This window comes from Oryzias latipes, chromosome 17, assembly GCF_002234675.1.
Source record: "Oryzias latipes chromosome 17, ASM223467v1".
In the NCBI taxonomy this organism is placed as follows: domain Eukaryota; kingdom Metazoa; phylum Chordata; class Actinopteri; order Beloniformes; family Adrianichthyidae; genus Oryzias; species Oryzias latipes.
Window position 1 is genome coordinate 21,985,815 of NC_019875.2, and position 22,172 is coordinate 22,007,986.

The following is a 22,172-nucleotide window of genomic DNA, read 5'->3' on the forward strand; positions in this document are numbered from 1 at the left end:
TATTGTTAGCCAAACACACCCAAACCATACCGTTGGGAAATTTACTTATTTTACATTTATGGTCCTTTAGAGCTAGTTTGGCATTCTGTGCAAGTTCTGCACTTCCAGTTTTCGGACAAATATTCATAGAAGTCAGAATAGAAGGGGGAGACTGGGTCTCATTTGTGTAAAAGAAAAACTTAAGAACGTTCCAATTAACAGGTTAGTAAATTTGTCCAACTTAATATGAAAGCTGTTTTTAAGATAAAATATTTGAGAGTCTAAAAATTCAAACAGTCTCTCAGCTCTTCTTTTGGAGACTTGAACTCACTTAGTTCTAATAATCCATTCTTCTGTTGTGCTCACATATTGGAACGAGGACCGCTAAATGGCCGACTCAAACTAAAAGTATGCTTTCGTAGACCCAGCCATCTGACCAAAAAGATGTCTCAGTCCTACAGAAACAAACATGGAAGCTGTTCAAATGAAAGTGGAAAAGATGTAGGCTTCTATATGAACTTTGTGACTTGGGAAACTTTTTAAACTTGTACAAAAAGTAGAATGTAAAAACAACAGACACGCTGGAGACATTTTTACCACATGACTTGCCTCCAACTATTCAGTCACATGTGCAAGGGAGACGCAAAATGTTGATTCCAACGCACACACAGATGGACGGGGACCAATAGAAAGAGGAGGAGGAAAAAACTTGCTGATCTACACCCTCAGTTTCATTTATGAAGCCTGTCCCAGAGGGCTAATTGTATAACAAACAGACCTATAACTCATGGAGAACAGAGGAGCTGCTTGGAAAGCCTCAGAGATGGACAGAAAGAGGGGGATGCCCTTTAGTGGCAGTTGGCAATTAAGGGAGGAGGGCAAAACTTGACTTTCCCTGAATGCAGTGAGACCTAAGCCAGAAGTTTCCCTGTGACAAATGTTCTCTGAAACCTTTACCCAGTCTGCTCCATTTGTTCCTTCTGAAAAGGGGAGGAGTTTGGTGGGGTGGCCCAGGAGGTCTGAAAGATGTTTCTCCTCAACTAGATTTAGGAGATCTCCTTGACTCTGCTGAACCTCCAGCAGATGTGAAGGGCCTCAGGGCTCCTCTCCTTTCATTCTCGGGTTCCTGCTGCCTGTCAGGCTGTTGGCTGGGAGCAGCTGACTCAGTGGAAATCCATCAGTGCCTGAATGAATACAGGATGCTGCTAAGCAGAATCTCAGATCCTGCAGTGTGAGATAAACACCTCGGGTTTCTCCTGATTCTAGTTAACAAAACGCTGTTTGAGGGACAGCGGTGAGGGGAGGGAAAGCAGGGATGAAGGGAAGGTAGATAGAAAATCTTTCTCTTCTCTCGTCCACTGGGTCAAAAGGTTCCCTAATCTTCTGGCCTCCCTGCAGGCACATAACAGACTGAAGGAACGAGGGAAAGTCACCTCTGATTACAGGCTTTGTTTCTCAATAAACCGAGGAAAATGAGTAATGCACTCAATGAGGAGCTTGGCATTTGGGGAAATCCCTAATATGAGTTCCCCTCGCCAAGAAATAGTCCACATAAGCTCCTAAAACACCATAACATGTTTTCATAATGTGAATTTTGCATGGGTTCAAAGGAATGAAGGAGCGTGGAAAAAAAACACAATCTGTAAAACATTAATGCATGAGTAGGCAACTGTTTTCTGTCCTCAGACATTGTGCAATTTCTTATGCGTGCCAGAGAGCAAAGTCCCACTCTTCTGGGCGCTGTTCTCCAAGATTCTTCATACTTGTGTTCTGGCCCATCTTTCTACATGTGTGTACTTCTCGAGCAGGCCAAAGTATTTTGCTGGCAGGAACCTCAGAAATTTCCATCACCCAGAAGTCACTCGCTTCAGCTGAATACTCATCCACAAAGAGAAGGATGCATCTCTCCCTGGTTGAAACATCTTCAGATTCAGTTGGTAATGGCTCCAAACATGTACAGCCAAACCAAACATTTGGAGAAAGCTGGCTGAGTTTCTGGAGATATTAGGACTCCTTATTACCAGACCAAAGAGATTTAAAGCAGTTCAAACATTTTGAACTGTATTTTAACAGAAATTACAGCAAAAAGAGGAAGGAAGTGGAGACAAGTCCACTCTGATCATCTTTTGGTCTATTGAAAAGTGTTCCCAGTGTTTTTTTTATTACTATTATGCCATTATGCCCAAAATAAAATAAAAAATTATCATTTTGTAGGACATAGTTCCTGCACAGCAGCAGTATTTCATCAAAAATTTGCCTTTGAGTTATGATTGGAACTGTTGGCATGAAGTAAGCTCGCCTTCACTTTCCATAACCATAACCTTTTTGTTTACTATCTCTCTCCCGCTAGCTTTCAGCCCCTCCAACCCCTAACTTAACAATACTGGTGCAACAAAAATGGTGAGCAATATTGGAGCTATCCAGCCGGAGAGTTTTTAGTCAGATTCCAGCTCGGACAAGGAAAACAAAGACGTACGTACATGGATCTATTTGTCTAAAAGCTGATGCATCGGAATAGAGTGCAGCAGGGAGCTTGTGGCTTGCCGTAATAGCTTGTAAATCACACAAGGTTTTTCTAACAGCCTTTTTTGATCCTGTCCTGATTCTCAACAACCCAAAATCCTCAGTAGTGGTTCTTTAATCCAAAATACTTGCAGCAGAATTTCCAAGCAGTTCTATAATCTCTGCGTGTTAAGAACATCACTGACACGAAAAACATTACACAAAAAGTTTAATCTCAGGTAGAACCATTTCATGGAGTCAGTTTAGCTAAACATATTGCCAGTGCTTTCCTAGAATTTAGGAACTGAAATCAAACTTAGATGAATCTTCCAGTGAAATATGTTAACACCTTTAGTTGAACTTAGCTGAGACAAGAGCAGCCTTTGTGCAACAGCCGTGTGCCATGTGAAAAGTTCATTTTCACTGTTGACGCAGGATAATGAGGATGAAGATGATGAGGGGAGAAGCTCCAGAGAGGAAGAAGGGATTAGATGTTGAATGGGGTGAGAGGGACGTTTGAAAGAGGGCCACTGACAGCAGAAGGCATCAATACACGGCTGCTCCTCCCCCGCTGGGGGTCCATCCCCGGGTGCAAAGGGGACACGTAGAGAAAACACAAGAAAGAGGGAACTCCCCCTCTTTTCTAAAGCCCCTGTTAAGACTGGGGTCATGACTGAGCCTGATGAAGACGTCAGAAACGGTGACTGACAGCCTCTCACATATGTACATCCAGGGAGAGTTCAGGCACAGAGTGCGGGGTCATGACCGAAGGAGATGAAGACGTCAAAAGTTTGACAGCTGCGATCCGTCTGGAATGATCGGAAACGAGACAACAGAAAGAATCAGAAATGCTAACCGTCTGGATAATGAAAAAGAGCCTTTTTTGTTTCACAGCCTCTCCCTGTTGTCTGATTCGACTCCACGCACGGAGGGTGGAATGTTTGTGTGTGAAGCCTGTGTGTGTGCGCGCTCATGCTTTCCATGGAGATTTCACGGTTGTGCGTCTCTCCAGTGCACCTGCAGTGTCTCGTCAGCAGCAGCAAGCACTTGGACTGAAGCAGACGGGAAGGATAGCCACACTGATAAAGAGATTTTGAAGGAAAGAGAAAGCTGTGGCAGGAATGACTGTGTAATCTCCGCATTCAGTCCCTCTAATTATTGCACTGCATTTTTGGACGCAGAGTATGTTGGATTGCTGGTGCAAGAGTAAGTGTGCGCTTGTGCGATCTGGTGCGCGTACTGTATCTCTGATTTTCTGCCCAATAAAGCCTTCCCTCCAATACACTCACAGCTTGGAAAAGTGCCCAAGAATGCCTAGAGAAGGGGGAAGAGGAAGATTGTGTGTCTGTGGAAGTGTGTTTTCTGCGTGCCAGGTGACAATGCAAGCAGAGATGTTGGAGTGGCACGGGCATTCGTCTGAACCAAACTCAGGTGGGGGGAATGATTTGCATTCCAGCATCACAATCAAGGCCCCGCACATGCGTGCGTGAGCGCTATTGTCTCGCTCTTGCAGGTTGGTCTAAACGTAGGGGGGCTTTGCCAGCTTCACCAGGCTGTCTGAAGCTCTCTGGCATCCGAACAAGCTTCACTCTCCCTCATTATCCCTCCTTTCTCTTCTCCAACTCCTCTCACTGATCCACAGTCGGGGTTTTTCTTCTTCTTCTTTTTTTTTTTTGGGGGGGGGGGGGGGGGTGGGGGTGTTGCTGCTGGTGGTTGTGGGGATGATGTGTGTCTGATAGGGAGGAGGGTTATTGTTGTAGAGCCTCTTTCACATGCTAATGCTGCGCCGAGGCTTTGGGCAGACACACACTAACCAATCAACTCAGATTTCTCTCCAAACCGGATTCCGCCAATACTTGGATTTCATGAAAGCAGCATCTTTAGCTGAGTGTGTTTCTAAGGTTTCTAAATGAAAACTGACTCCTAAATGCCCCCACTAAAACTGGCACTTGAGAAGTAACCCTCCCCCATGAACAAATACAGTAGAGGAATCTAAAACTCTCATCCCCAGCATTTCTCTGGGTTTTAATTAAAGGGGCCACGACACTGCTGATTAATAGTGTCCCTCCTGCTTGTGTGACAGTCTATCAATCCATGCCTCCATCCATCAATCCGTCCCTGCCTTCATCCATCACACTGACAAGTGTCAGACTGAAGCAGTCAGGGGTACTTCCTCCATTCCCACCCCTCCGCTGCAATGAAACAAGGGATGATGACAGATAACATGGGGTCAAGGAGAATCCAAACACACACTTGCACACATACAGTGTGCCGACGAGGCTCTTAGCTGGATTTGCAATGAGCTGCATTTGCATTTTCGGTTGCAGAAGAATGCATATGCAAATGCAGACAATGCTGATAACAATCAAAGGGCACCTTCCCCTCCATGTCTCCTCCTCCTCGTCATTCCCACTTTTTTTTCTTCACCTCTTTATCTCTTCCTCCTTGTCAGTCTCTTTTTCTCCAGTGTTTTCTCTCCCCCTCAGCCTTCCCCTTTCCTTTGCATTCTACAAACAGTTGATTTGAGTGTAATTATCCGTCTTTTCAAGCAAGTAGAATATTAATGGGACCCCACACACTTCTGCTCAAGTTTCCACCGTATGTTATCGCTGGATCCCAGTTCTGTGTTTTTGTGACCTCCTACTTTTTACTGGTCTTTGCACTTGCCTCTGTATCATGGGGTTAATGATGGGTTAATGATGCCCTCATGGGCTCTTATTCCAGGTCACCAGCACTAAACTCCTCTGTCTGAACCAGACCTGAGGAAGACACAAAAGGCTACAGAAAGCAGGGAGAATAGAGATGTGAGAGGGTGCTGACAGAAGTTTATGGCTTCAAATACCATTCTTTCTCTTCATCCTGCAGTCCTCTGTGAGGCAGGAAGAGAGGACTGGATGGTTCATAGACAAAGGCAGCATTCTGCTTTCTGGCAGGGGATGCTTTAATCAGCCTTAAAGTCCCACTCCAATATATGTGATGTTTTTGTTGTTATTAACGGGTTAACAAGTGGCATTTTTTTGGAGGACATATATAAAGAAAATTGAACAATAAAAGTCTTTTTTTTAGCATTTTGTCAGTCAAATAGTTGTGAATCAGGACATGAAAAAATTCTGTTGGAAAAAGCTTGTAGTGGGGATGTATACGCTACAGTGAGTGGACCACGACCTCACTGATCTGCTTTATTCTGATGTATCTACGTACAGACAAATAGATCTATGCATGTCTTTGTTTTCCTCATCCAAGCTGGCATCTGACTCAAATCTGTACAGCTGCATAACTCCAATATTGCTCATTTTTGTTGCACTGGTCCGGTTGTGGTTCTGAAGGGTTGTAAGCTAGCAGGAGAGTGTGTAAGCAAAAGGATGACGGGAAATGAAGGCCCACAACTCGCAAGCGAATTTCTGATGAGCTCATGCCGCTCTACAGAAACTGTGTTCTAGAAAACGACACAGGCTAATTTTGGCTAAAAACGCCATAATCATGAATGAAAGATAGATGAAAAGATGATTGGAGTTGGACTTTAACGTTCTGAACAGCTTAAATAATTCTCCTCCACGTTGGTGAATTACCTATCTTTCCTGCAGCTCTTGATGCAAACAAAAGAACGGGGACTACAGCTTCAGACGAAAATGTTGCATTGTCACTCTTGATATTCCTGATACTCTCAGATGATAGGCAGTCTTATCAGCTGTAAATGTGTTTATGAATTTATAGCTTTCTGGTTCTCTCATCTGGTATCAGTGTGGCGGGATGACACATGGCAGCTTTCTAAAGCTTTCTCTTGGCTTGACTCTCACACAGAAGACGGGTTTGGAGATAGAGCAAGCCCGCGAGAGAAATCGAAGCCACACGGGCCGATAAGTGGAGGTCGAGTAGGAAGTGCGAAGGGAGCAAATGGAAGAGATTGTGAAACGTGAAAGGGAGGCCAAATGAGTGTGTGAAAGAGCAAATCTGCAGAGACTCACACAAATGGGGCAGGATGGTTGGTCTGAGGAGATTACAGAGGAGACTTCCTCCTTCTCATTTACTGATGAGAGCGTCGTAAAGCACACTGACACATCTGAGCGCACGCTTCTGCGCACTCATAATTCCAACATTCCTCCCCATTCCCACAGGGATGTCTTCATCTCCCTTGGAAATTTTGAAAGGATTAAAAAAAAGATGAAGCTGGGAAAGTTGCTGAGACCGAAGGAAGAGAATGAATAGGAGCTGATGATGAAAAGAAAGGTGCTCATAAAAGACTGCAGCTGAAACAAAAGAAGGATTTCCTTCTAAAAGTAAACAGAAATAAAAAAAAAGCTCAAACCAGCCAGGCTTCCCCATCTCTTTCTCCTCACCAGTGGATGTCAAGCAGTATAATTATGCACTCATTTATTGTATTGTTGCTCTGTCAATGCATGAACTCCTCAGTACACAGAGAGAGGATTTCTCCCCCCCCCCCCCCCCTTCTCCCCGTCACCCTTTCTATTTCTCAGTTGCTCCTCTTTCACATATTTAAATGTCAGTTGTGTTGGTGTGGGCTGCCGGCACAGTTTAGATTTGATGCTTTCAGCTCTTGTGTGTCTCCTCTATGTGTGGGGGGAGCTGATCATTAAATATTCTTGTAGGTGCTTCGATGCTCATCAAAATTTAAGAAAAAAAAAACATCTAAACCCCCTCCCCCCCGTTTTGCCTTATTTCTTTCTTTCTCTTAATATTTCGCAAGTCCAACGGAGAGATATGCTGAATAAAAAATGGATTCACTCCTTTCCAGCTTTTCCTTCAGGGGATGTTAACTGTATTAGCCTGACAACTTAGTGTTGACAGTACCTTGCAGTCTGCCCTTAAGGTAGGCATTTTTTTATAGTGAGTTTTGTTGATTTTAGGAATGTCAGAGCAAAATTTCAAGAAAAACTTGTGGTGACTCCTTTGCTGCAGGATTTCAAAATGACTGGAAACGGAACCTTTGAAGGGTTCAACATTAAGCTCACCAGAAGTGTTAAATAATGCAACATCTATCTGTGAACATCTTGCATATCTTGCATCTTGCAGATGCTTTCTTTTTTTGCCTCCATATAGTGTTTGAAATGCATCAGCCGGTTGCTGCCTGTACACAGCTGAACCACCAATCTCCAACAGTTGACTCAACCAAGAAAAGTGCTTCTTTAAAGTAATGTTGCTCAAGAAGACATGAAACATTGTACTCTAAACACCTTATCAAGTAAGAATACAAACCTACTGGTGAAAAAAAGTCCAAAATTATTAGCAGTTTGAGGAGATAGAATTTGAATCAAATTAATGGAACCAGGTAGTGGAAAAAAATATGTTAAACTGCTCATATTTCCACATATAAAAAGGTTAATAGATGAAAAAGGAACATATTCTTGTTCACTGTCTTTTTTGAAACATCCCATCTCTCATTGATGTTGCAAATTAAACATGGATGCAAAATTTCAAAATGTTCCCAGTATTTTGATCAAATGTGGCCACAATATCAAATATTTAATGATGTTTAATCCCTTTGTTAAATTCACAACACTAAGTATTTGCTATTTCTGAGTTTTTAATAAACTTGCACACCTAAATCAATGTTTTTTATTTAATCCTGTACATATTAAAATCACGTCTCTTTATGGCTGACAGTTTGCAGCAGAAGCAAAGCCAAAGCTAAACTATTTTGGCAAGACATAGTAGCAGCAATATTTTTACTGTCCAATACAAGGTTTTTACTCAATGTTGTGGCGTTTTGTTTCTAAAGTAAATGGTAAAGATAATTCAGACAAGTGTGGATTCAAACGAATTGAAAATTTGTACTAAAAATTAACCAAAAAAAACACACTTATCCATATAAGGTACTACTGGTAAAGGGACCATCAGGAGCTATGAGAGGTCTAGTGCCTTCTGATCTTCTGATCACTATGCATTGGCTTTCTCTATAAATGTTGTTACTCAAGGAAATATAGCTGAATAAATATAGATATATCTATATCGATAGATAGATAGATAGATAGATAGATAGATAGATAGATAGATAGATAGATAGATAGATAGATAGATAGATAGATAGATAGATAGATAGATAGATAGATAGATAGATAGATAGATAGATAGATAGATAGATAGATAGATAGATAGATAGATAGATAGATAGATAGATAGATAGATAGATAGATAGATCGATATAACTCATTGCAACGTGGAAAGAAATGGAAAAATTAAGGATAAGTTCAGACATTTTTGTGTGTGTTCCGTAACCATTTAACAGGTACAAAGATACCAAACAGTCTACTACAGAGTTGTTACTCCTTATTATATTAACTGATGGGTTTATGTAGATCAATTTTAGGTATAAAAACAAAGAAAAATTCAATAAAAACATACATCAAATACATTTAAGATTCTTAAATTGATTTGGAAAAAAAATAAAATAAAATGATGCTATCTTCTAGAGATTATAATTGCTCCTAATCATAAATAGACACATTTGCCCTAATACATACAGCACATGTGACACAGTGAATCCATTTAATACGATTGTCAAACAGAGTTTGAATAATTGTTTAAAATGGAGAGGGGAAAAAGCAAACAAGTATAATCCTACCTATGTTATGTTTTAGTTAACTTTTTTTTTTACATTTATAAAAAAATCATTTTATAACATCCATTAAAATGTATTAATATTTCTTCAGTCCAAGTGCAGATTATTCATCAAGTAGCAAAAATGAAGATCTTATTGATTTTCAATAGAGGATATTATTACACAGTTGCAGAATCAAAATTGCTCATTAGACATCACAGATTTTTACACATTTGTATGAACACATTTTCAGAAACCATTTTGTTAGCTTTTCCTCATCTCCTGCTTCACCTAAAAAAATGTTTATATTGATTTCGGAGTTTTCTGAAAAATTTGTTTTTTTTTTCTCTCTCTCTCCAGTAAGTCTGATTTTGTGTCAAATTTAATTGCAAACTTTTGTTATAAAAGTGTCTTCCCTTTTTCTGTAGCCTGTTCAGCTGGTTTCTACAAAGCCAAATCCTCGGACATTGGCTGCTCCAAGTGTCCTCCCCACAGCCACTCGCTCAGAGACGGGGCTAATGTGTGTGACTGCCACTCAGGATTCTTCCGTGCAGATGCTGACCCTCCCTCCATGGCGTGCACCCGTAAGAACTCAGCCTCAGACATGCACAAACAGTTAATGCAGAACAGAAAACAGTTTGTGTCCATGCGTGCCTGTGCATTTCTCACAAATAAAAAGAAGAATAGTCATTGTTCCCCGACTGTCTATCTCTTCCTAACAGAGGGAGATAGAAACATGTCTGAATGCCACCCCTGTTTCATGATCTCATTACTTATGACTAAGCCGCCATCTACATCCTGTCTGGTAGTGATAACTGAAGGCACTAAGAAGTGATTAAATGTCTTCACTTTTTCCTTAAGTCTGTGCAGCAGATTTGAAAACCTTGCTCTGTGTGTCTTAAACTTAATTATGTCTACATGCAGCACATGGTTTCCTTGGCCTGGGAAAAATGGAAACACACTTGTGCAAACTCTTGCACACACAAAAATGAAATGCCACAGACCAAAACAACCCAACCACTGAAAACATTTCTAGACCATATACTTTCAAATGTAATGCCAGATGTACACACATCAAGCTATGAACATCCCAGCTAAACTCGCCACCCTTTCTTCCACAGTTTTTCCATCCTCGGTATGTTTCATAAATGTTTTTCTTTACCGTCGTCTTCCTCAGAGCCACCATCAGCTCCACAGCAGCTCATCTCTGTGGTGAATGAGACATCGGTGGTCTTGGAGTGGACCCCCCCTCGCCGCCTTGGAGGAAGGAGCGACATCGGCTACAATGTGGAGTGTCTCATCTGTCAAACTGGGCAGTCTGAACGTCGGCCTGTCGAAAGGAACCGGACGGTCCCCCAACCTGTAGCTCAGCAGCACGGCGTGGGGATGCAGTCAGACCAGGGGATTGTTGGACCTGAGGTCCCGCTGGGCCGAGGGGTCTTCCAAAGGCCCGGCTCCAGCTCCACCCCCATCTCCAGCTGTCTGCCCTGCACCCCAGATGTGCATTTCTCTCCCAGCCAGACCGACCTGCTGACCACCAAGGTGGTGGTGAGCGAGCTGAGGGCCCACACTCACTACACCTTCATCGTCTATGCGCGAAATGGGGTCTCCCAGGCTAGTGGATCAGGGGCTGCGCAGAGTGCATCTGTCAGCGTCACAACAAACCAAGCTGGTGAGTGTGAGAAGTGTATGCGTGTGAAATATGTGTCATACTGTTGACTCAGGTAGCAAAACAAAATCTGCTAATAGATTAAATCTGTAAGTGGGTCAGCTGAATAAAACACGCTACTACAGGGAGATGAGGTCCCAGAAGAAATGTTCAAAACTGTGGAAGCATGAAATACACAAGGTCAGTTTTTGAGTTTATGATGAAGGTTAGTTACACCCTGAAACACGTTAACAATGCAAAACAGCAATTTTTCATTTCTCCCATTAAATGAAGTAGTAATCCCATTTGTGAAAAAAAATGTTCTTATTGGCAAAATTGGAAATAATTGTTTTTAATCATTTTGGTAATGTGCACAAATTCATAGACTTAAAATATATCTTTTGGGTCTATGAATTACATTACTGTTGCCACACTTATTTTCCTGCTCTCCTATACATAATAACTCCTGTAATGGTTCACTGGATGCTTTCAAAAGAACATCAAAAACTGATATAAACAATAAGTCTTTGATTCCAGTAGGAAATAAGACTCTGTTGAACTGAGCAAAATATACAGGAATTGCTCACAAAGCTAAACACAATTGGTGCCGCTTTTTCCATGTCTCAGCACTTAATCAAAAAGATGAATGAAAAATCACCATATTTTATGAAGTGTTTCATTTCAGTTGTAGCTGGCATGTGGTGAACCTCACACGTGGTCTCTATTAGTTTTAAGCTTTGCTCTTGATCTTTTTTTTTCTTTGTTTTGCGTGCTGTTAACTTCTCAACTGTCACTGCTTTAAGTTTTCCTGGTGGCATTTGGTAACCGGGACACCTGCTTAGATCCCGGTTCCCCAGGGGAAATAAGTTGCAGCGTGAGCACAGCATGAAAGCTTGCCTGGGATGTGTCAAGTCCAACCTGCACAACCATATGGTCCAATATCACATGAACAGCCTCAAAGGGAGGACAAAGATGAGAAGAGTAAAATAGAAGAGAGGGGGAGAAGAAGGAGGTTAGCAAAGAGATGTGGGTCACTTCTCAGCTGCATTAGGTCAGTGGGATTGATGACAAAAAGGCATGTTCAGGGATACTCAGGGAACATCAGCGGTCGCCACGATGCCAAATACGGAATGGCATTGTACCTACAAGCTGTCAAAATGTCAGTGTTTTATCTCTAATAATCGGTCGCTCCCCTCCAGCTCCTTCCCCGGTGTCATCCATCCAAGTCACTGATGTCACAAGACACAGTTTGTCGTTGTTATGGCAACAGCCGGATCGACCCAACGGGGTCATCCTTGAATACGAGGTCAAATTCTACGAAAAGGTGAGAGTGGCATTCGCTCAGCTCTGGATGTCGATATTTTAGCTTGCTGCTTGTTAAAGGTGGACTGTCAGTGACAGAAAAAAGCTCTTCTTTTTGTTCTGTCACACCAGGATCAGAGGGAGAGGTCTTATCGCATAATCAGGACCTTCTTACAGAGTGTCGATGTCACGGGTCTCAAGCCCCTCACTGTTTATGTATTCCATGTGCGTGCACGCACAGCTGCTGGATACGGAGAGTACAGCTCTCCCTTTGAATTCTCCACCAATTCAGGTATCTAGTAAGCAGTGATCAAGAAGTCCATTAACAATACGTTTAAAGTTTGTTTGAAAATGTGTGTTCTCTATATTAGATCCCTTTCCTCTGATTGGAGAAGGAGTCAATTCCGCCTTCCTGCTGCTGTCGATCAGTGGAGTTGGACTTTTGGTGCTGATTTCTGCTGTTGTCTTTTTCATCAGTCGCAGGTACACACACAAGCTCACCTTTAAACCTGCTACGTCTTCTGTTTAATACTGCATTTATTGGTCCCCACCAGAATTTGCATCTTCAGATAGTCTGCTACGTATACTTGTCAATTGAAGAATCGGAACTCTAACTGTACCAAAGAAAAATCAAGCCTGAGGGACTCAGTTTGTTTGAAAATGAATCCTGTTGTGGTCATTCACAGCGGCATTGGAGACTGGCTATCACGTAGGGGTGTAACAATTCCTTTTTACAACAATTTGATTAATGTAATAATTTGTGGTTGCTGATGCGATTCATATTCGATATTGGTTTATTGTGAATGATCAGATTAGATTACTATTTACTGACCTAAAATATATCCAGGACATGTTTAGCCAAAAATTCAACCAGTGTAACTCAGACATAAATACCTGGTACTGAACAGTGCAGCTTAAGTTTTTTCAGATTCCTTGTATTTCATACAAGATAATCAAGTGTAAATAAATATGTGTACAAACAATGAAACAAGAAATAATAGCGAATGCATTCACATTTTATGCATTCACATTTTATTTTCACTGAGGTTTTTCCACATAAAATTGAAACCGAACATTATTAGGACATTTTACCACACTGTATGGCAGGGGTAAGCAAACTACGGCCCGCGGGCTGGATCCGGCCCACTGAACAATATCAGAGACCCATGTTTAGTTTTGTTTTTTAATCTGGCCACACGATCAATACACGCATAGAACGTGACATTTTATTCCACCCTTCTCAAGTCTGTGCTCCAACCTGAAACCCTCTAAAATCCCTGTCAAATAGAACAGAAGAATGTCTTCCCTTTCTACGTCACAGTTCGTCTTTTGCGGTTTAGCTCGTTATTTCAGAGTGATTATGCTGCTTTTTTTAAACAGCGTACCCTGTTCTGTGTCCTGATTGGCTGGAGACCCTGTCACTTAATATCCTCCGTGCCGTGTCTCCTGTACAGAAACTCTTCAGATCTACAGAAATCTTTGATCGATCAAATCTTTGTTCTCATTTAAGATCCTGGACCTAATTTTGTATGAAGGTTTGAGAATTTAAAAGAAAAGGGTGAAAATGTTCACGTCTGTCTGAGAAAAGTGTATTTAGGCAGTGAGGAGTTTTACTGCCATAAAGGTCTGTAATCAGACTCTGTGGATTTCACCGATCACGTTTTTTTTTCAGGACGTAACTTCTGCAAAAAATGAGGGACTCTGTACTGGTGAAAAGGTAACGCAGATATATGCGTAGCTGCAGCAGAAGACACAGAAATTAGATATTTTTCCATTATTACTAGATGAGAAACAGACGTGCAGGAAAAACTGCTGCTCAGTTTTAGCGCAAACTGTGAGACGAGGATCCATTATTTATTGTTTTTTCAATATATCAGTGTATTTTTTCCGGACTTTTTGTCTTTAAAAATCACAGAGAATTATTTGGTCATCTTTTTTTTCATAAATAGTGTTATTTATTTTGTTAAAAGGATCATGAATTAATACAACTGTATTATAGGGCTTTACAATAAAAGAAAGCTAAAAGAAGTTTAAAGTTTTAGAGAAAAAGGCTTATTGTGGCCCCTCACCAGAAAAGTTTTGGGGACTCCGCTCTAGCATCCATGTGGTGTTTGAAGATTTTTTGCCTTTTATTCTTACGATCATTCAAACACCACATGAATGCAGCATTTCTCTAGGTTTTACACGAGGTACATCAAACCATTGGTAAAATTGGCTCTAAAATGAGAACAAAAGTTTTAACCTAAAAACTCTAAAATGCTATGTTTGAAAAATAGAATTTTCAATGCAAACGTTTTGATCCAGATTGTTATTTCTGTCCCACTCCATGCATGTGCCCCTGGTCCGGCCCTTCTATCCAACTTTAGAACCCTATGTGGCCCGCGAGTTGAAATAATTGCCCACCCCTGCTGTGTGGTCACATGACTTCGCCAAAGTTAAAGTGTTACCACACATTGGACTGGAATGATGGACTGATCATTTTTTGCTCCCATCACATATGTGTTATTTGCTGTGATGCACGTGGTCATTTTTACATTGTAGAAAAATAAGCCTACTGTGCCTTAATCCAAATGGTATTTTCCATTATCAATTGTAATCGATTTATTTCTTTTTTAAATGATTTTATAATGAAATGGATCAACTTGATTTGATTAACAACTTACCGGTACCTCAGATAGATCGATCTGGTTGGATCGCAGGAATAAAAATGCATTTATAGATTAAGTCGATTAATCGTTACACTCTTACTATCCACACTCTATAAAAGAAACTGTCTGGTATTTATTGCAGAAAAAGGAGTCATGTAATAGCTCTATATGGCACTATTCATTGCCATGGTTTTTTTTTTCTTGTTCAAGGAAGTAAACCGTAGAGAGCAAGTGATGTAAACTCGCTGCATTTCTCATTCAGATCATCATACTGTGATAATTAGAGGACTAGAGAGACCAACTGTTTCTCTTCTTCATTCTTTTTCTTTCTTATTGGTCAATGCTCGTTTCAGACAAAACCTCCCCCAAACGAGAAGCTGTTTTGACTTTATGTTAAAATTCCAAGTGGCTTTGTCTGCTCTCAAAAGTGCAGTAGGAAAGCAATTCAGACCAAATGACTGTGATTTTTTTTTTTTTTTTTAATTCTCTGCCCATGTGAACTGAGTCCGCCAGATAATTCTAGTGTGAAAGCCCCCCAAGGTTCCCATGAGGACAACTGACATTGCCAAGAGCGCAGCTTTACCAGCAACTACTACTTCTCAACAAATTGACACACTGGGCTTGCACAAAACTAATGGCTGTCTTACCGTTGTGTTGGCAAATAACGTGTGTGTAACCTGGGGTTTCTGACGGGGATTAGAGTGGAGACAGTAATAATCTCTTTGTCCCTGGCTTGTCATTACTGTCTTCCGTGGAGCGGCGTGTGCGTTAGCGTCCACCGCCGCGCACTCTCACAACCATGCGCAGCTGCCCACAAACACGCACACCTGCTCAGCCACAAAGGTGTTTTTTGACAGTTTCTTTGTTTAATAGAAAAACACCTTTTATCTCTTGCTACCTGAGGCATCATTCCCGCTTCCTGCTCAGCCTGAAATGCTTTCATCTGGTCGTTGTGTTCCTCTTTGCAGCCCGTCACTCTCTGTTCTCTTTGTCATTGGCTTCTGTTACTTTGAATCCCTAAAAAACCAATAAAAAAAAGAGGAAGAAAACAAAAAAGTTCAAAACTGTGGAAAACCTAAAATCTTCAGGAACAGTCTTAAGATGCTCTTATGCAAGCCTGCTTCAGAGCTTTCAGTGTGTTAAAGATCCTCTTTATTTATCAGGAGAAGCAAGTACAGCAAGACAAAGCAGGACTCGGAGGAGGAGAAGCATCTGAATCCAGGTGCAGTATGCATGTGCAATCTGTATTTCTGCTATTCTCCCAGGTCATTTTACTCAAATTCTTCACACATTTTTTATTTTTATTTTACATAACATGAAGTTACACAATGGACATCTCTCACCCTCCTCTGCAATCCTCCTGCTGCTCCTTCACTCATTGTCCTTTTCCACCTCCCTCTCATGGCAGGAGTTAAAATCTACGTGGATCCCTTTACCTATGAAGACCCAGATCAGGCCGTCCACGAGTTTGCCAAAGAGATAGATGTCAGCAGTATTCACATCGAGAAGGTTATTGGCATGGGTAAGCCAGGCTGTGAAGCTGAAACACACAAACCCACACACACAGTTACTTGGCGATGACACCACCATTTGTTGGCCGCGTGTAGGAGAGTTTGGGGAGGTGTGCAGCGGCCGGCTCCGTGTCCAGGGTAAGAGGGAGACCTACGTCGCCATCAAAAGCTTAAAGGCAGGCTATTCGGACAAACAGAGACGGGACTTTATGTCAGAGGCCTCCATCATGGGACAGTTTGATCATCCCAATATCATCAGGCTGGAGGGTGTTGTTACAAGATGTGAGTATAGTTTATGTAGTTCATGTTTATGTATGGGATTTATTCCAATAACGATCATTTTTTAAACATGACTAGGCAAGCCGTTGATGATCATCACTGAATACATGGAAAACGGATCCCTGGATGCATATCTCAGAGTATGCACTGACTTTTTAAATAAAAGACAATAACTAAATCACTAGTTAAAAACAGTGTACTGGACAGCTAGCTGTGTTCCCAGGTTAACGTGGATTATGTTCTTATTTTAGAAACATGATGGCCAGTTCACAGTGATCCAGCTGATAGGCATGCTGCGCGGCATCGCCTCAGGTATGAAGTACCTGTCAGACATGAACTACGTACACAGAGACCTGGCAGCTCGAAACATCCTGGTAAACAGCAACCTGGTGTGCAAAGTGTCAGATTTTGGCCTAAGTCGAGTTCTGGAGGACGACCCTGAGGCGGCTTACACAACAAGGGTGAACACAAGAACACAAAACTGAATTTGAGCAATATTGTAGTAAACTCTGACGCAAATGCTTTATTTCTCACATAATCACTGCTCCTGTGTTTCAGGAAGCCACTGGATCTTATCTTTCCCCCGGAGGGAAGATTCCCATCAGATGGACAGCTCCTGAGGCCATCGCGTACAGAAAGTTTACCACAGCCAGTGATGTGTGGAGTTACGGTATCGTCATGTGGGAGGTGGTTTCTTATGGAGAGAGACCATACTGGGACATGAACAACCAGGATGTGAGTCACTTGAAACTATTCGATTTGTAAAACTGCTTTAATCCTCACTCTATTACTGCATTTTATTGAAGTGGTTTACCCATAAAGACTGTTTTGGTGTTTTTATGTTCTTCTGGTCTTCCTCTCATGATGGAGGACATAAATAAAAAGGATTTAGCTCATAAATTACATCTCTGAGTATTTCTATATTCAAATTGTTGTAAATCAGGAGCAGATGAAAAAATGCCTTTGGAAAAAGAGCATCGATGTGGCATAGAAAAGAGGCCACAAGCTCCCTGCTCCCCATCACTCTGCAATAGGGAGCGGAAAGGGGGCGGGGTTGCTCTCCACCAATGGTCCCGCCCACAACTCAAAGGCAAATTTCTAATAAACTCCTGCTTCTCTGCAGAAAACTAGAAAATGACACAGATGTTTTTCGTTTTGGTTAAAAACAGCATAATCATAAATAAAAGACCACTGGGAATGCTTTTCTAATAGATCAAAAGAGGACCAAAAGGACTTTTAAAAAATGACTTTTTATGTGTTAAAGAAAACCGTTACGTGTATCATGTTTCTTTCAAAACAAACTGTGAGCATGCTGTTTAAAACGTACAGTATCAAAAATAAGGATCTTTTGGTGAGCTATTTTTTCATCAGGAATCAATATGAAGCTGCAGGAAATGCTGTAAGAAGTCAAACTAGTGGTGTATCCTATGGGGGAAGATGCACTTTGGATCCAATAGCCTTTCTGTGTGCAAAAAAAACACTTGCTTGAGCTTGACTTGTGTGACTGCAAAGGAGATACAGAAAAAGGTTGATATTTTGTTGCAGAAAATTTTGTTAAGATGTGTTTTCTTAATATATGTGGCAGAAACACAATTTTCATTGCAGTGGTTCTTTAAGAATTATGTGGTGTAACTGTGTCTCAGGTATGCAAGTTTACCAAACCTACATTGACTAAAATAGTGTCTTCACATGTCAGAGTCATTTCTTGTAACAATTGAACCTTAAGAGAGTCAAATGACCCCCTTTTTAGAAAAAAGTGTCTTATTTTCTTTCTTGCAAGAACGTGAATGCTAACATATTTACAGATTATTTTTTTTTTAGAATTTGTCAGTTAATTCTGGGGATCTGTTTTTGATGTGTGGAAGAGAACAGAGACATAAAGGGAATCACTTTTTTAGAAGTGTCATTGATTTTATTTAACTCTAACCCTTCCCTCAGGTGATTAAAGCGATAGAGGAGGGGTACCGACTGCCTGCTCCCATGGACTGTCCGGTGGTGCTGCACCAGCTCATGCTGGACTGTTGGGAGAGGGAGCGAGCAGAGAGACCCACCTTCAGCCAGATACTGAACATGCTGGATAAACTCATCCGCAATCCTGGGACCCTGCGTCGCACAGGAGGGGACAGGTAAGTCGGATGCATTTGTGAAAAAAAACCCTAATTTAGATTTATATGCAAAGTTCTTCATCAAAATGATGACTGCATGCTAACATTTCCGTCGGCTTTCACAGATCTCCGGGCACACTAATAGAGTCTGGAGTGGGCTCAGAAGTTTGCGTGTCTGTCATTCCTGAGCTGTGTTTGCCACAGTGGACTTTGTGTGAGTGGCTGCAGTCCATTGGGTTGGAGCGGTACAGAGACACCCTCGCAGCAGCAGGTTACACCAGCCTGGACAGTCTCCTGGCTCTCACACACCAGTAAGAGCATTATCCCTTTCAGTGAAGACTAAAGCTTAACAGACACTTTTGTTCTGGCTAACATTACAATTCAAGCAGATACCGAACCCCAAAGCAGGTCTAAGTCACCATTATTAAGCGTGCGCAAGTTTTCTCAAAACCAGAGATTACTGCTAGAACATAACAACTGACCTCATCCTTTAAATATTGTGTCTGACCACATGTGTGTCTGCCTGTGCATCTGCAGGGAAATGGACAGACTTGGAATAATCACACCGTCACATCAGGACATGCTTATTGCCAGCGTGCAGCAAGAACTGTTGTCTCGAATGCAGCACATGCAACACTCCATGGTCCCGGTCTGAGCTGATGGACGGACTCAGACCTGCTCTGACAAAAATTTCATTTACCTCATCTGTGCACTTTAGAGGGATTTCTCACTGGTGGAAAAAGACAAGGAAAGAAGCAAAATAAAAGAGAGAAAAACAAGATGCGCAGACAAAAACAAAGCAGCACTTTTCTGAACTTCCATCGTGTGGAGTTTGCTATGGACCAGGATCTGGACATGGCTGCAGAAGGCAATGATCTGCTGGACACATAGACTGATGGTTCTGTCTTGATCTGTTTTTTTCCTGTTTTCTTTTTTTAATTATTTTTGGCACAATCTGACATGTGCATGAGTAGAAAGGCTTCTGTGATTCTCTTTTGCTGCTTTGTACTTGACTTGAACAAAATGTGTTTTTAGTTTGCTCATAAGTCTGTGTCTGTGGGAGAGCATTGTGTAGCGGGAATGCATTCAACATGGACTCTCCCTGTTAAGATGTCAGCATAATCTAAAGTAATCCTATTATGCAAAGTCAACGAGAAAGTGGGAGTATGGGAATGTATCATTACAAGGTCTTTCTAGTTTCATCCTGACTGATTGTGCTAACAAACTGATTTGATTGTTTGTTTTTTGTTGTTCATTTTTTTGTTTGAACTCATTAAGAAATTGTTTTAGATTTAAATTAGAATGTCATTCCTACGTGTCTGTACATATACGTCTCTGACAATTAGCTAAATGAAGCCTTTTGTTTATTTATGGTCCTTTTTTTATCTAGTTTGTACATTGTAAAATAGTAAACGATGAGGAAACGTTGTAATGAGTGCCATATTGCATTGCAATAAATGCCAAACCCATCCATGCATGTTGCCTCAATTTAAACAAAGGATGATATTTGCTGGATGTTCTGTAATTAGTGTATCAAATGACATTTGAAGTGCTCTCTGTTTATGATTCCGGCAGAAGACATCACCCTCTGCGAAAGTGAGGACTTAGTCAGAGGTTCCCTTTAACAAGCCAAACAAGTCCAGAATGCCCTGCTGAAATTCTGCTGGTGTTAATCACACTCAGTGCTGGTTTGAAAGTAAGAAATAAAAGAGAGCAAATAAGGTGGGAAAGAGCTGAGGATAAAAAAGAAAAAAAACGGTTGGATTTAAATTCAATGAGGCAAAAATGAAGGGCGCCACTATGGCTGTCTGTCTGGTATCACATTTCTATCGGTTAAATTGGGCTGAGTTTGCATAGCAAACTTGTCGAATCAGCAAACATCTGTCTCCCACTCTCAGCTGCATGTGTGTGCATATACATATATATATATATATATATATATATATATATATATATATATAAACACACACACATATTCACTCCAGGGATTTGATTGGAGGAAGCCTTTGATATATAAAGCAAGAGAGGATATGATCTGTTTTCTGGCAACAATGTCAATGTTTTCCAGCCTAATGAGGAGCTGCAAGCACACATGAGCAAATGCACACACACACACACACATCCTTACACACATCCTCCCGGCCCCCTGCCTCCCTCTCAGTATTTCCGAATAACACACAGCAAATAAAATGCTGATGGTGGTTAATGAGGCAGATGCCTTTGAGTAAGAGACACACAGAGAAGGAAAGATGGATGGACAGAGTGGTCTTGCCTGGAGGCAATGAAACAGTCAGCTTCTGTCACATAATGAGACGCTGACCTCACCTTTTGTAGGTAGCCGTTCATGGCAATGCATCAGTGCACGGAATCCTTTTTTTTCTTTTTCTTTAATGGCAGCTCTTCTGGTAGAAAAGGATTTTATGCATTCAGCAGACAAACCCTGATAACTATTTTTGACTTGGAAATAATTACTCGTGGTTTTGGAGGGCAACTGTAGGGAAATACTCTTTCAGAGCAGTGTTTGGGTGGGTGGGGCTTATACTCAACTGGAAATGTTTCAACTTTTAAGTGGACACCGAACATATATTAAAAAATTGAAAAGAAGAATCTTAGGGAAAATGAATTGCAGGCACATTAATCTGCTCTTCCATGACCCTATTAAGTCCCACTCTAATCATCTATTGATCTATTTTAAAAGCATTCCCAGTCCAGTGCTATTTTACTATAATTATGTCTTTTAAGCCAAATTTTAAAAAAACTGCTGTTTCAGGGACATAGTTTCTGCAGAGCGGCAGTAGTTTGTTAGAGTCTTGCCTCTAAGTCGTGGGCAGGAATGTTGGCACAAGTAAGCCTGCCGACACTTCCCATCATCCCTTTGTTTACATGCTCTCCAGCTAGCCTACAGCCCATCACACTCACACCCTCAACTTAATTACCTGTGCGACAAAAATGGCAAGCAATATCAGAGCTATCCAGCCGTACAGTTTTGAGCCACTTCGAATGAGAAAAACGAAGACGTATTTGTCTGCAAGTGGATGCATCAGAATGGAGCAGAGCAGCAATTTTCCTTGCAGAAGGACTTTAAAAAGAAGGCAGAATGGAGTCATTGCACTGCCCAATCTGCTTTGCATCCTAAAAAGACCTCGTCTGGGTGGTGTCAGAACAATTTTCAGGGCTTCGGCGTTGGTGTGAAAAAGGCTTATGAGTGGAATGTGATAACTTTATTCCCAGCATTGTTTCACATTCAACAATCTGTGATCAAATCCTCGGATTGTAGTAACAAACAGCCTTCAAAAGGACCCAGTTGGAAACTGAAGCCACACTGCCTGACTGAAGGTGGTGTGGCGTAATCATTTTAACCCTAAAAGACACTCTCCTTACATTCAGAAGGGCAGATCAAATTGAATTTTTCTGTCTTCGTGTCACAGTGGGAGGTGATTGTGGGTTTTTGTCCTCAGATTAGGGCGGGTATAGAATTGGCTAATCCTGCTCGCGCTTCCATGTGGGAGTGGCAGTGGGGTGTCTTTGCTGTGCGACCAGCTGTAAACTAATGGGTGCGAGATTGGGCTTCGTACGGGGGCACGCTCACTCACACATAGATGGAGGCACCCTGCTCACAGTCTAGGTTTGTTTCAGGATTAA

The 22,172-nt window shown here is 41.5% G+C and overlaps 1 protein-coding gene across 1 annotated transcript in view; it reads left to right on the forward strand.

The window, feature by feature from the left end:
• Positions 1-20,003, forward strand: part of LOC101160266 (ephrin type-A receptor 4-A) — a 30,315-nt gene extending 10,312 nt beyond the window's left edge. The window contains exons 6-19 of the mRNA XM_011486673.3: positions 9,466-9,621; positions 10,215-10,709; positions 11,885-12,009; positions 12,120-12,279; positions 12,359-12,470; positions 15,799-15,857; positions 16,044-16,157; positions 16,243-16,428; positions 16,504-16,565; positions 16,677-16,886; positions 16,984-17,160; positions 18,364-18,551; positions 18,656-18,841; positions 19,068-20,003. Coding sequence (XP_011484975.1) covers positions 9,466-9,621; positions 10,215-10,709; positions 11,885-12,009; positions 12,120-12,279; positions 12,359-12,470; positions 15,799-15,857; positions 16,044-16,157; positions 16,243-16,428; positions 16,504-16,565; positions 16,677-16,886; positions 16,984-17,160; positions 18,364-18,551; positions 18,656-18,841; positions 19,068-19,185 — 2,348 coding nt within the window. The 3' untranslated portion in view covers positions 19,186-20,003. The remainder of the gene's footprint in view (positions 1-9,465; positions 9,622-10,214; positions 10,710-11,884; positions 12,010-12,119; positions 12,280-12,358; positions 12,471-15,798; positions 15,858-16,043; positions 16,158-16,242; positions 16,429-16,503; positions 16,566-16,676; positions 16,887-16,983; positions 17,161-18,363; positions 18,552-18,655; positions 18,842-19,067) is intronic.
• The last annotated feature ends 2,169 nt before the right edge of the window (positions 20,004-22,172 follow it).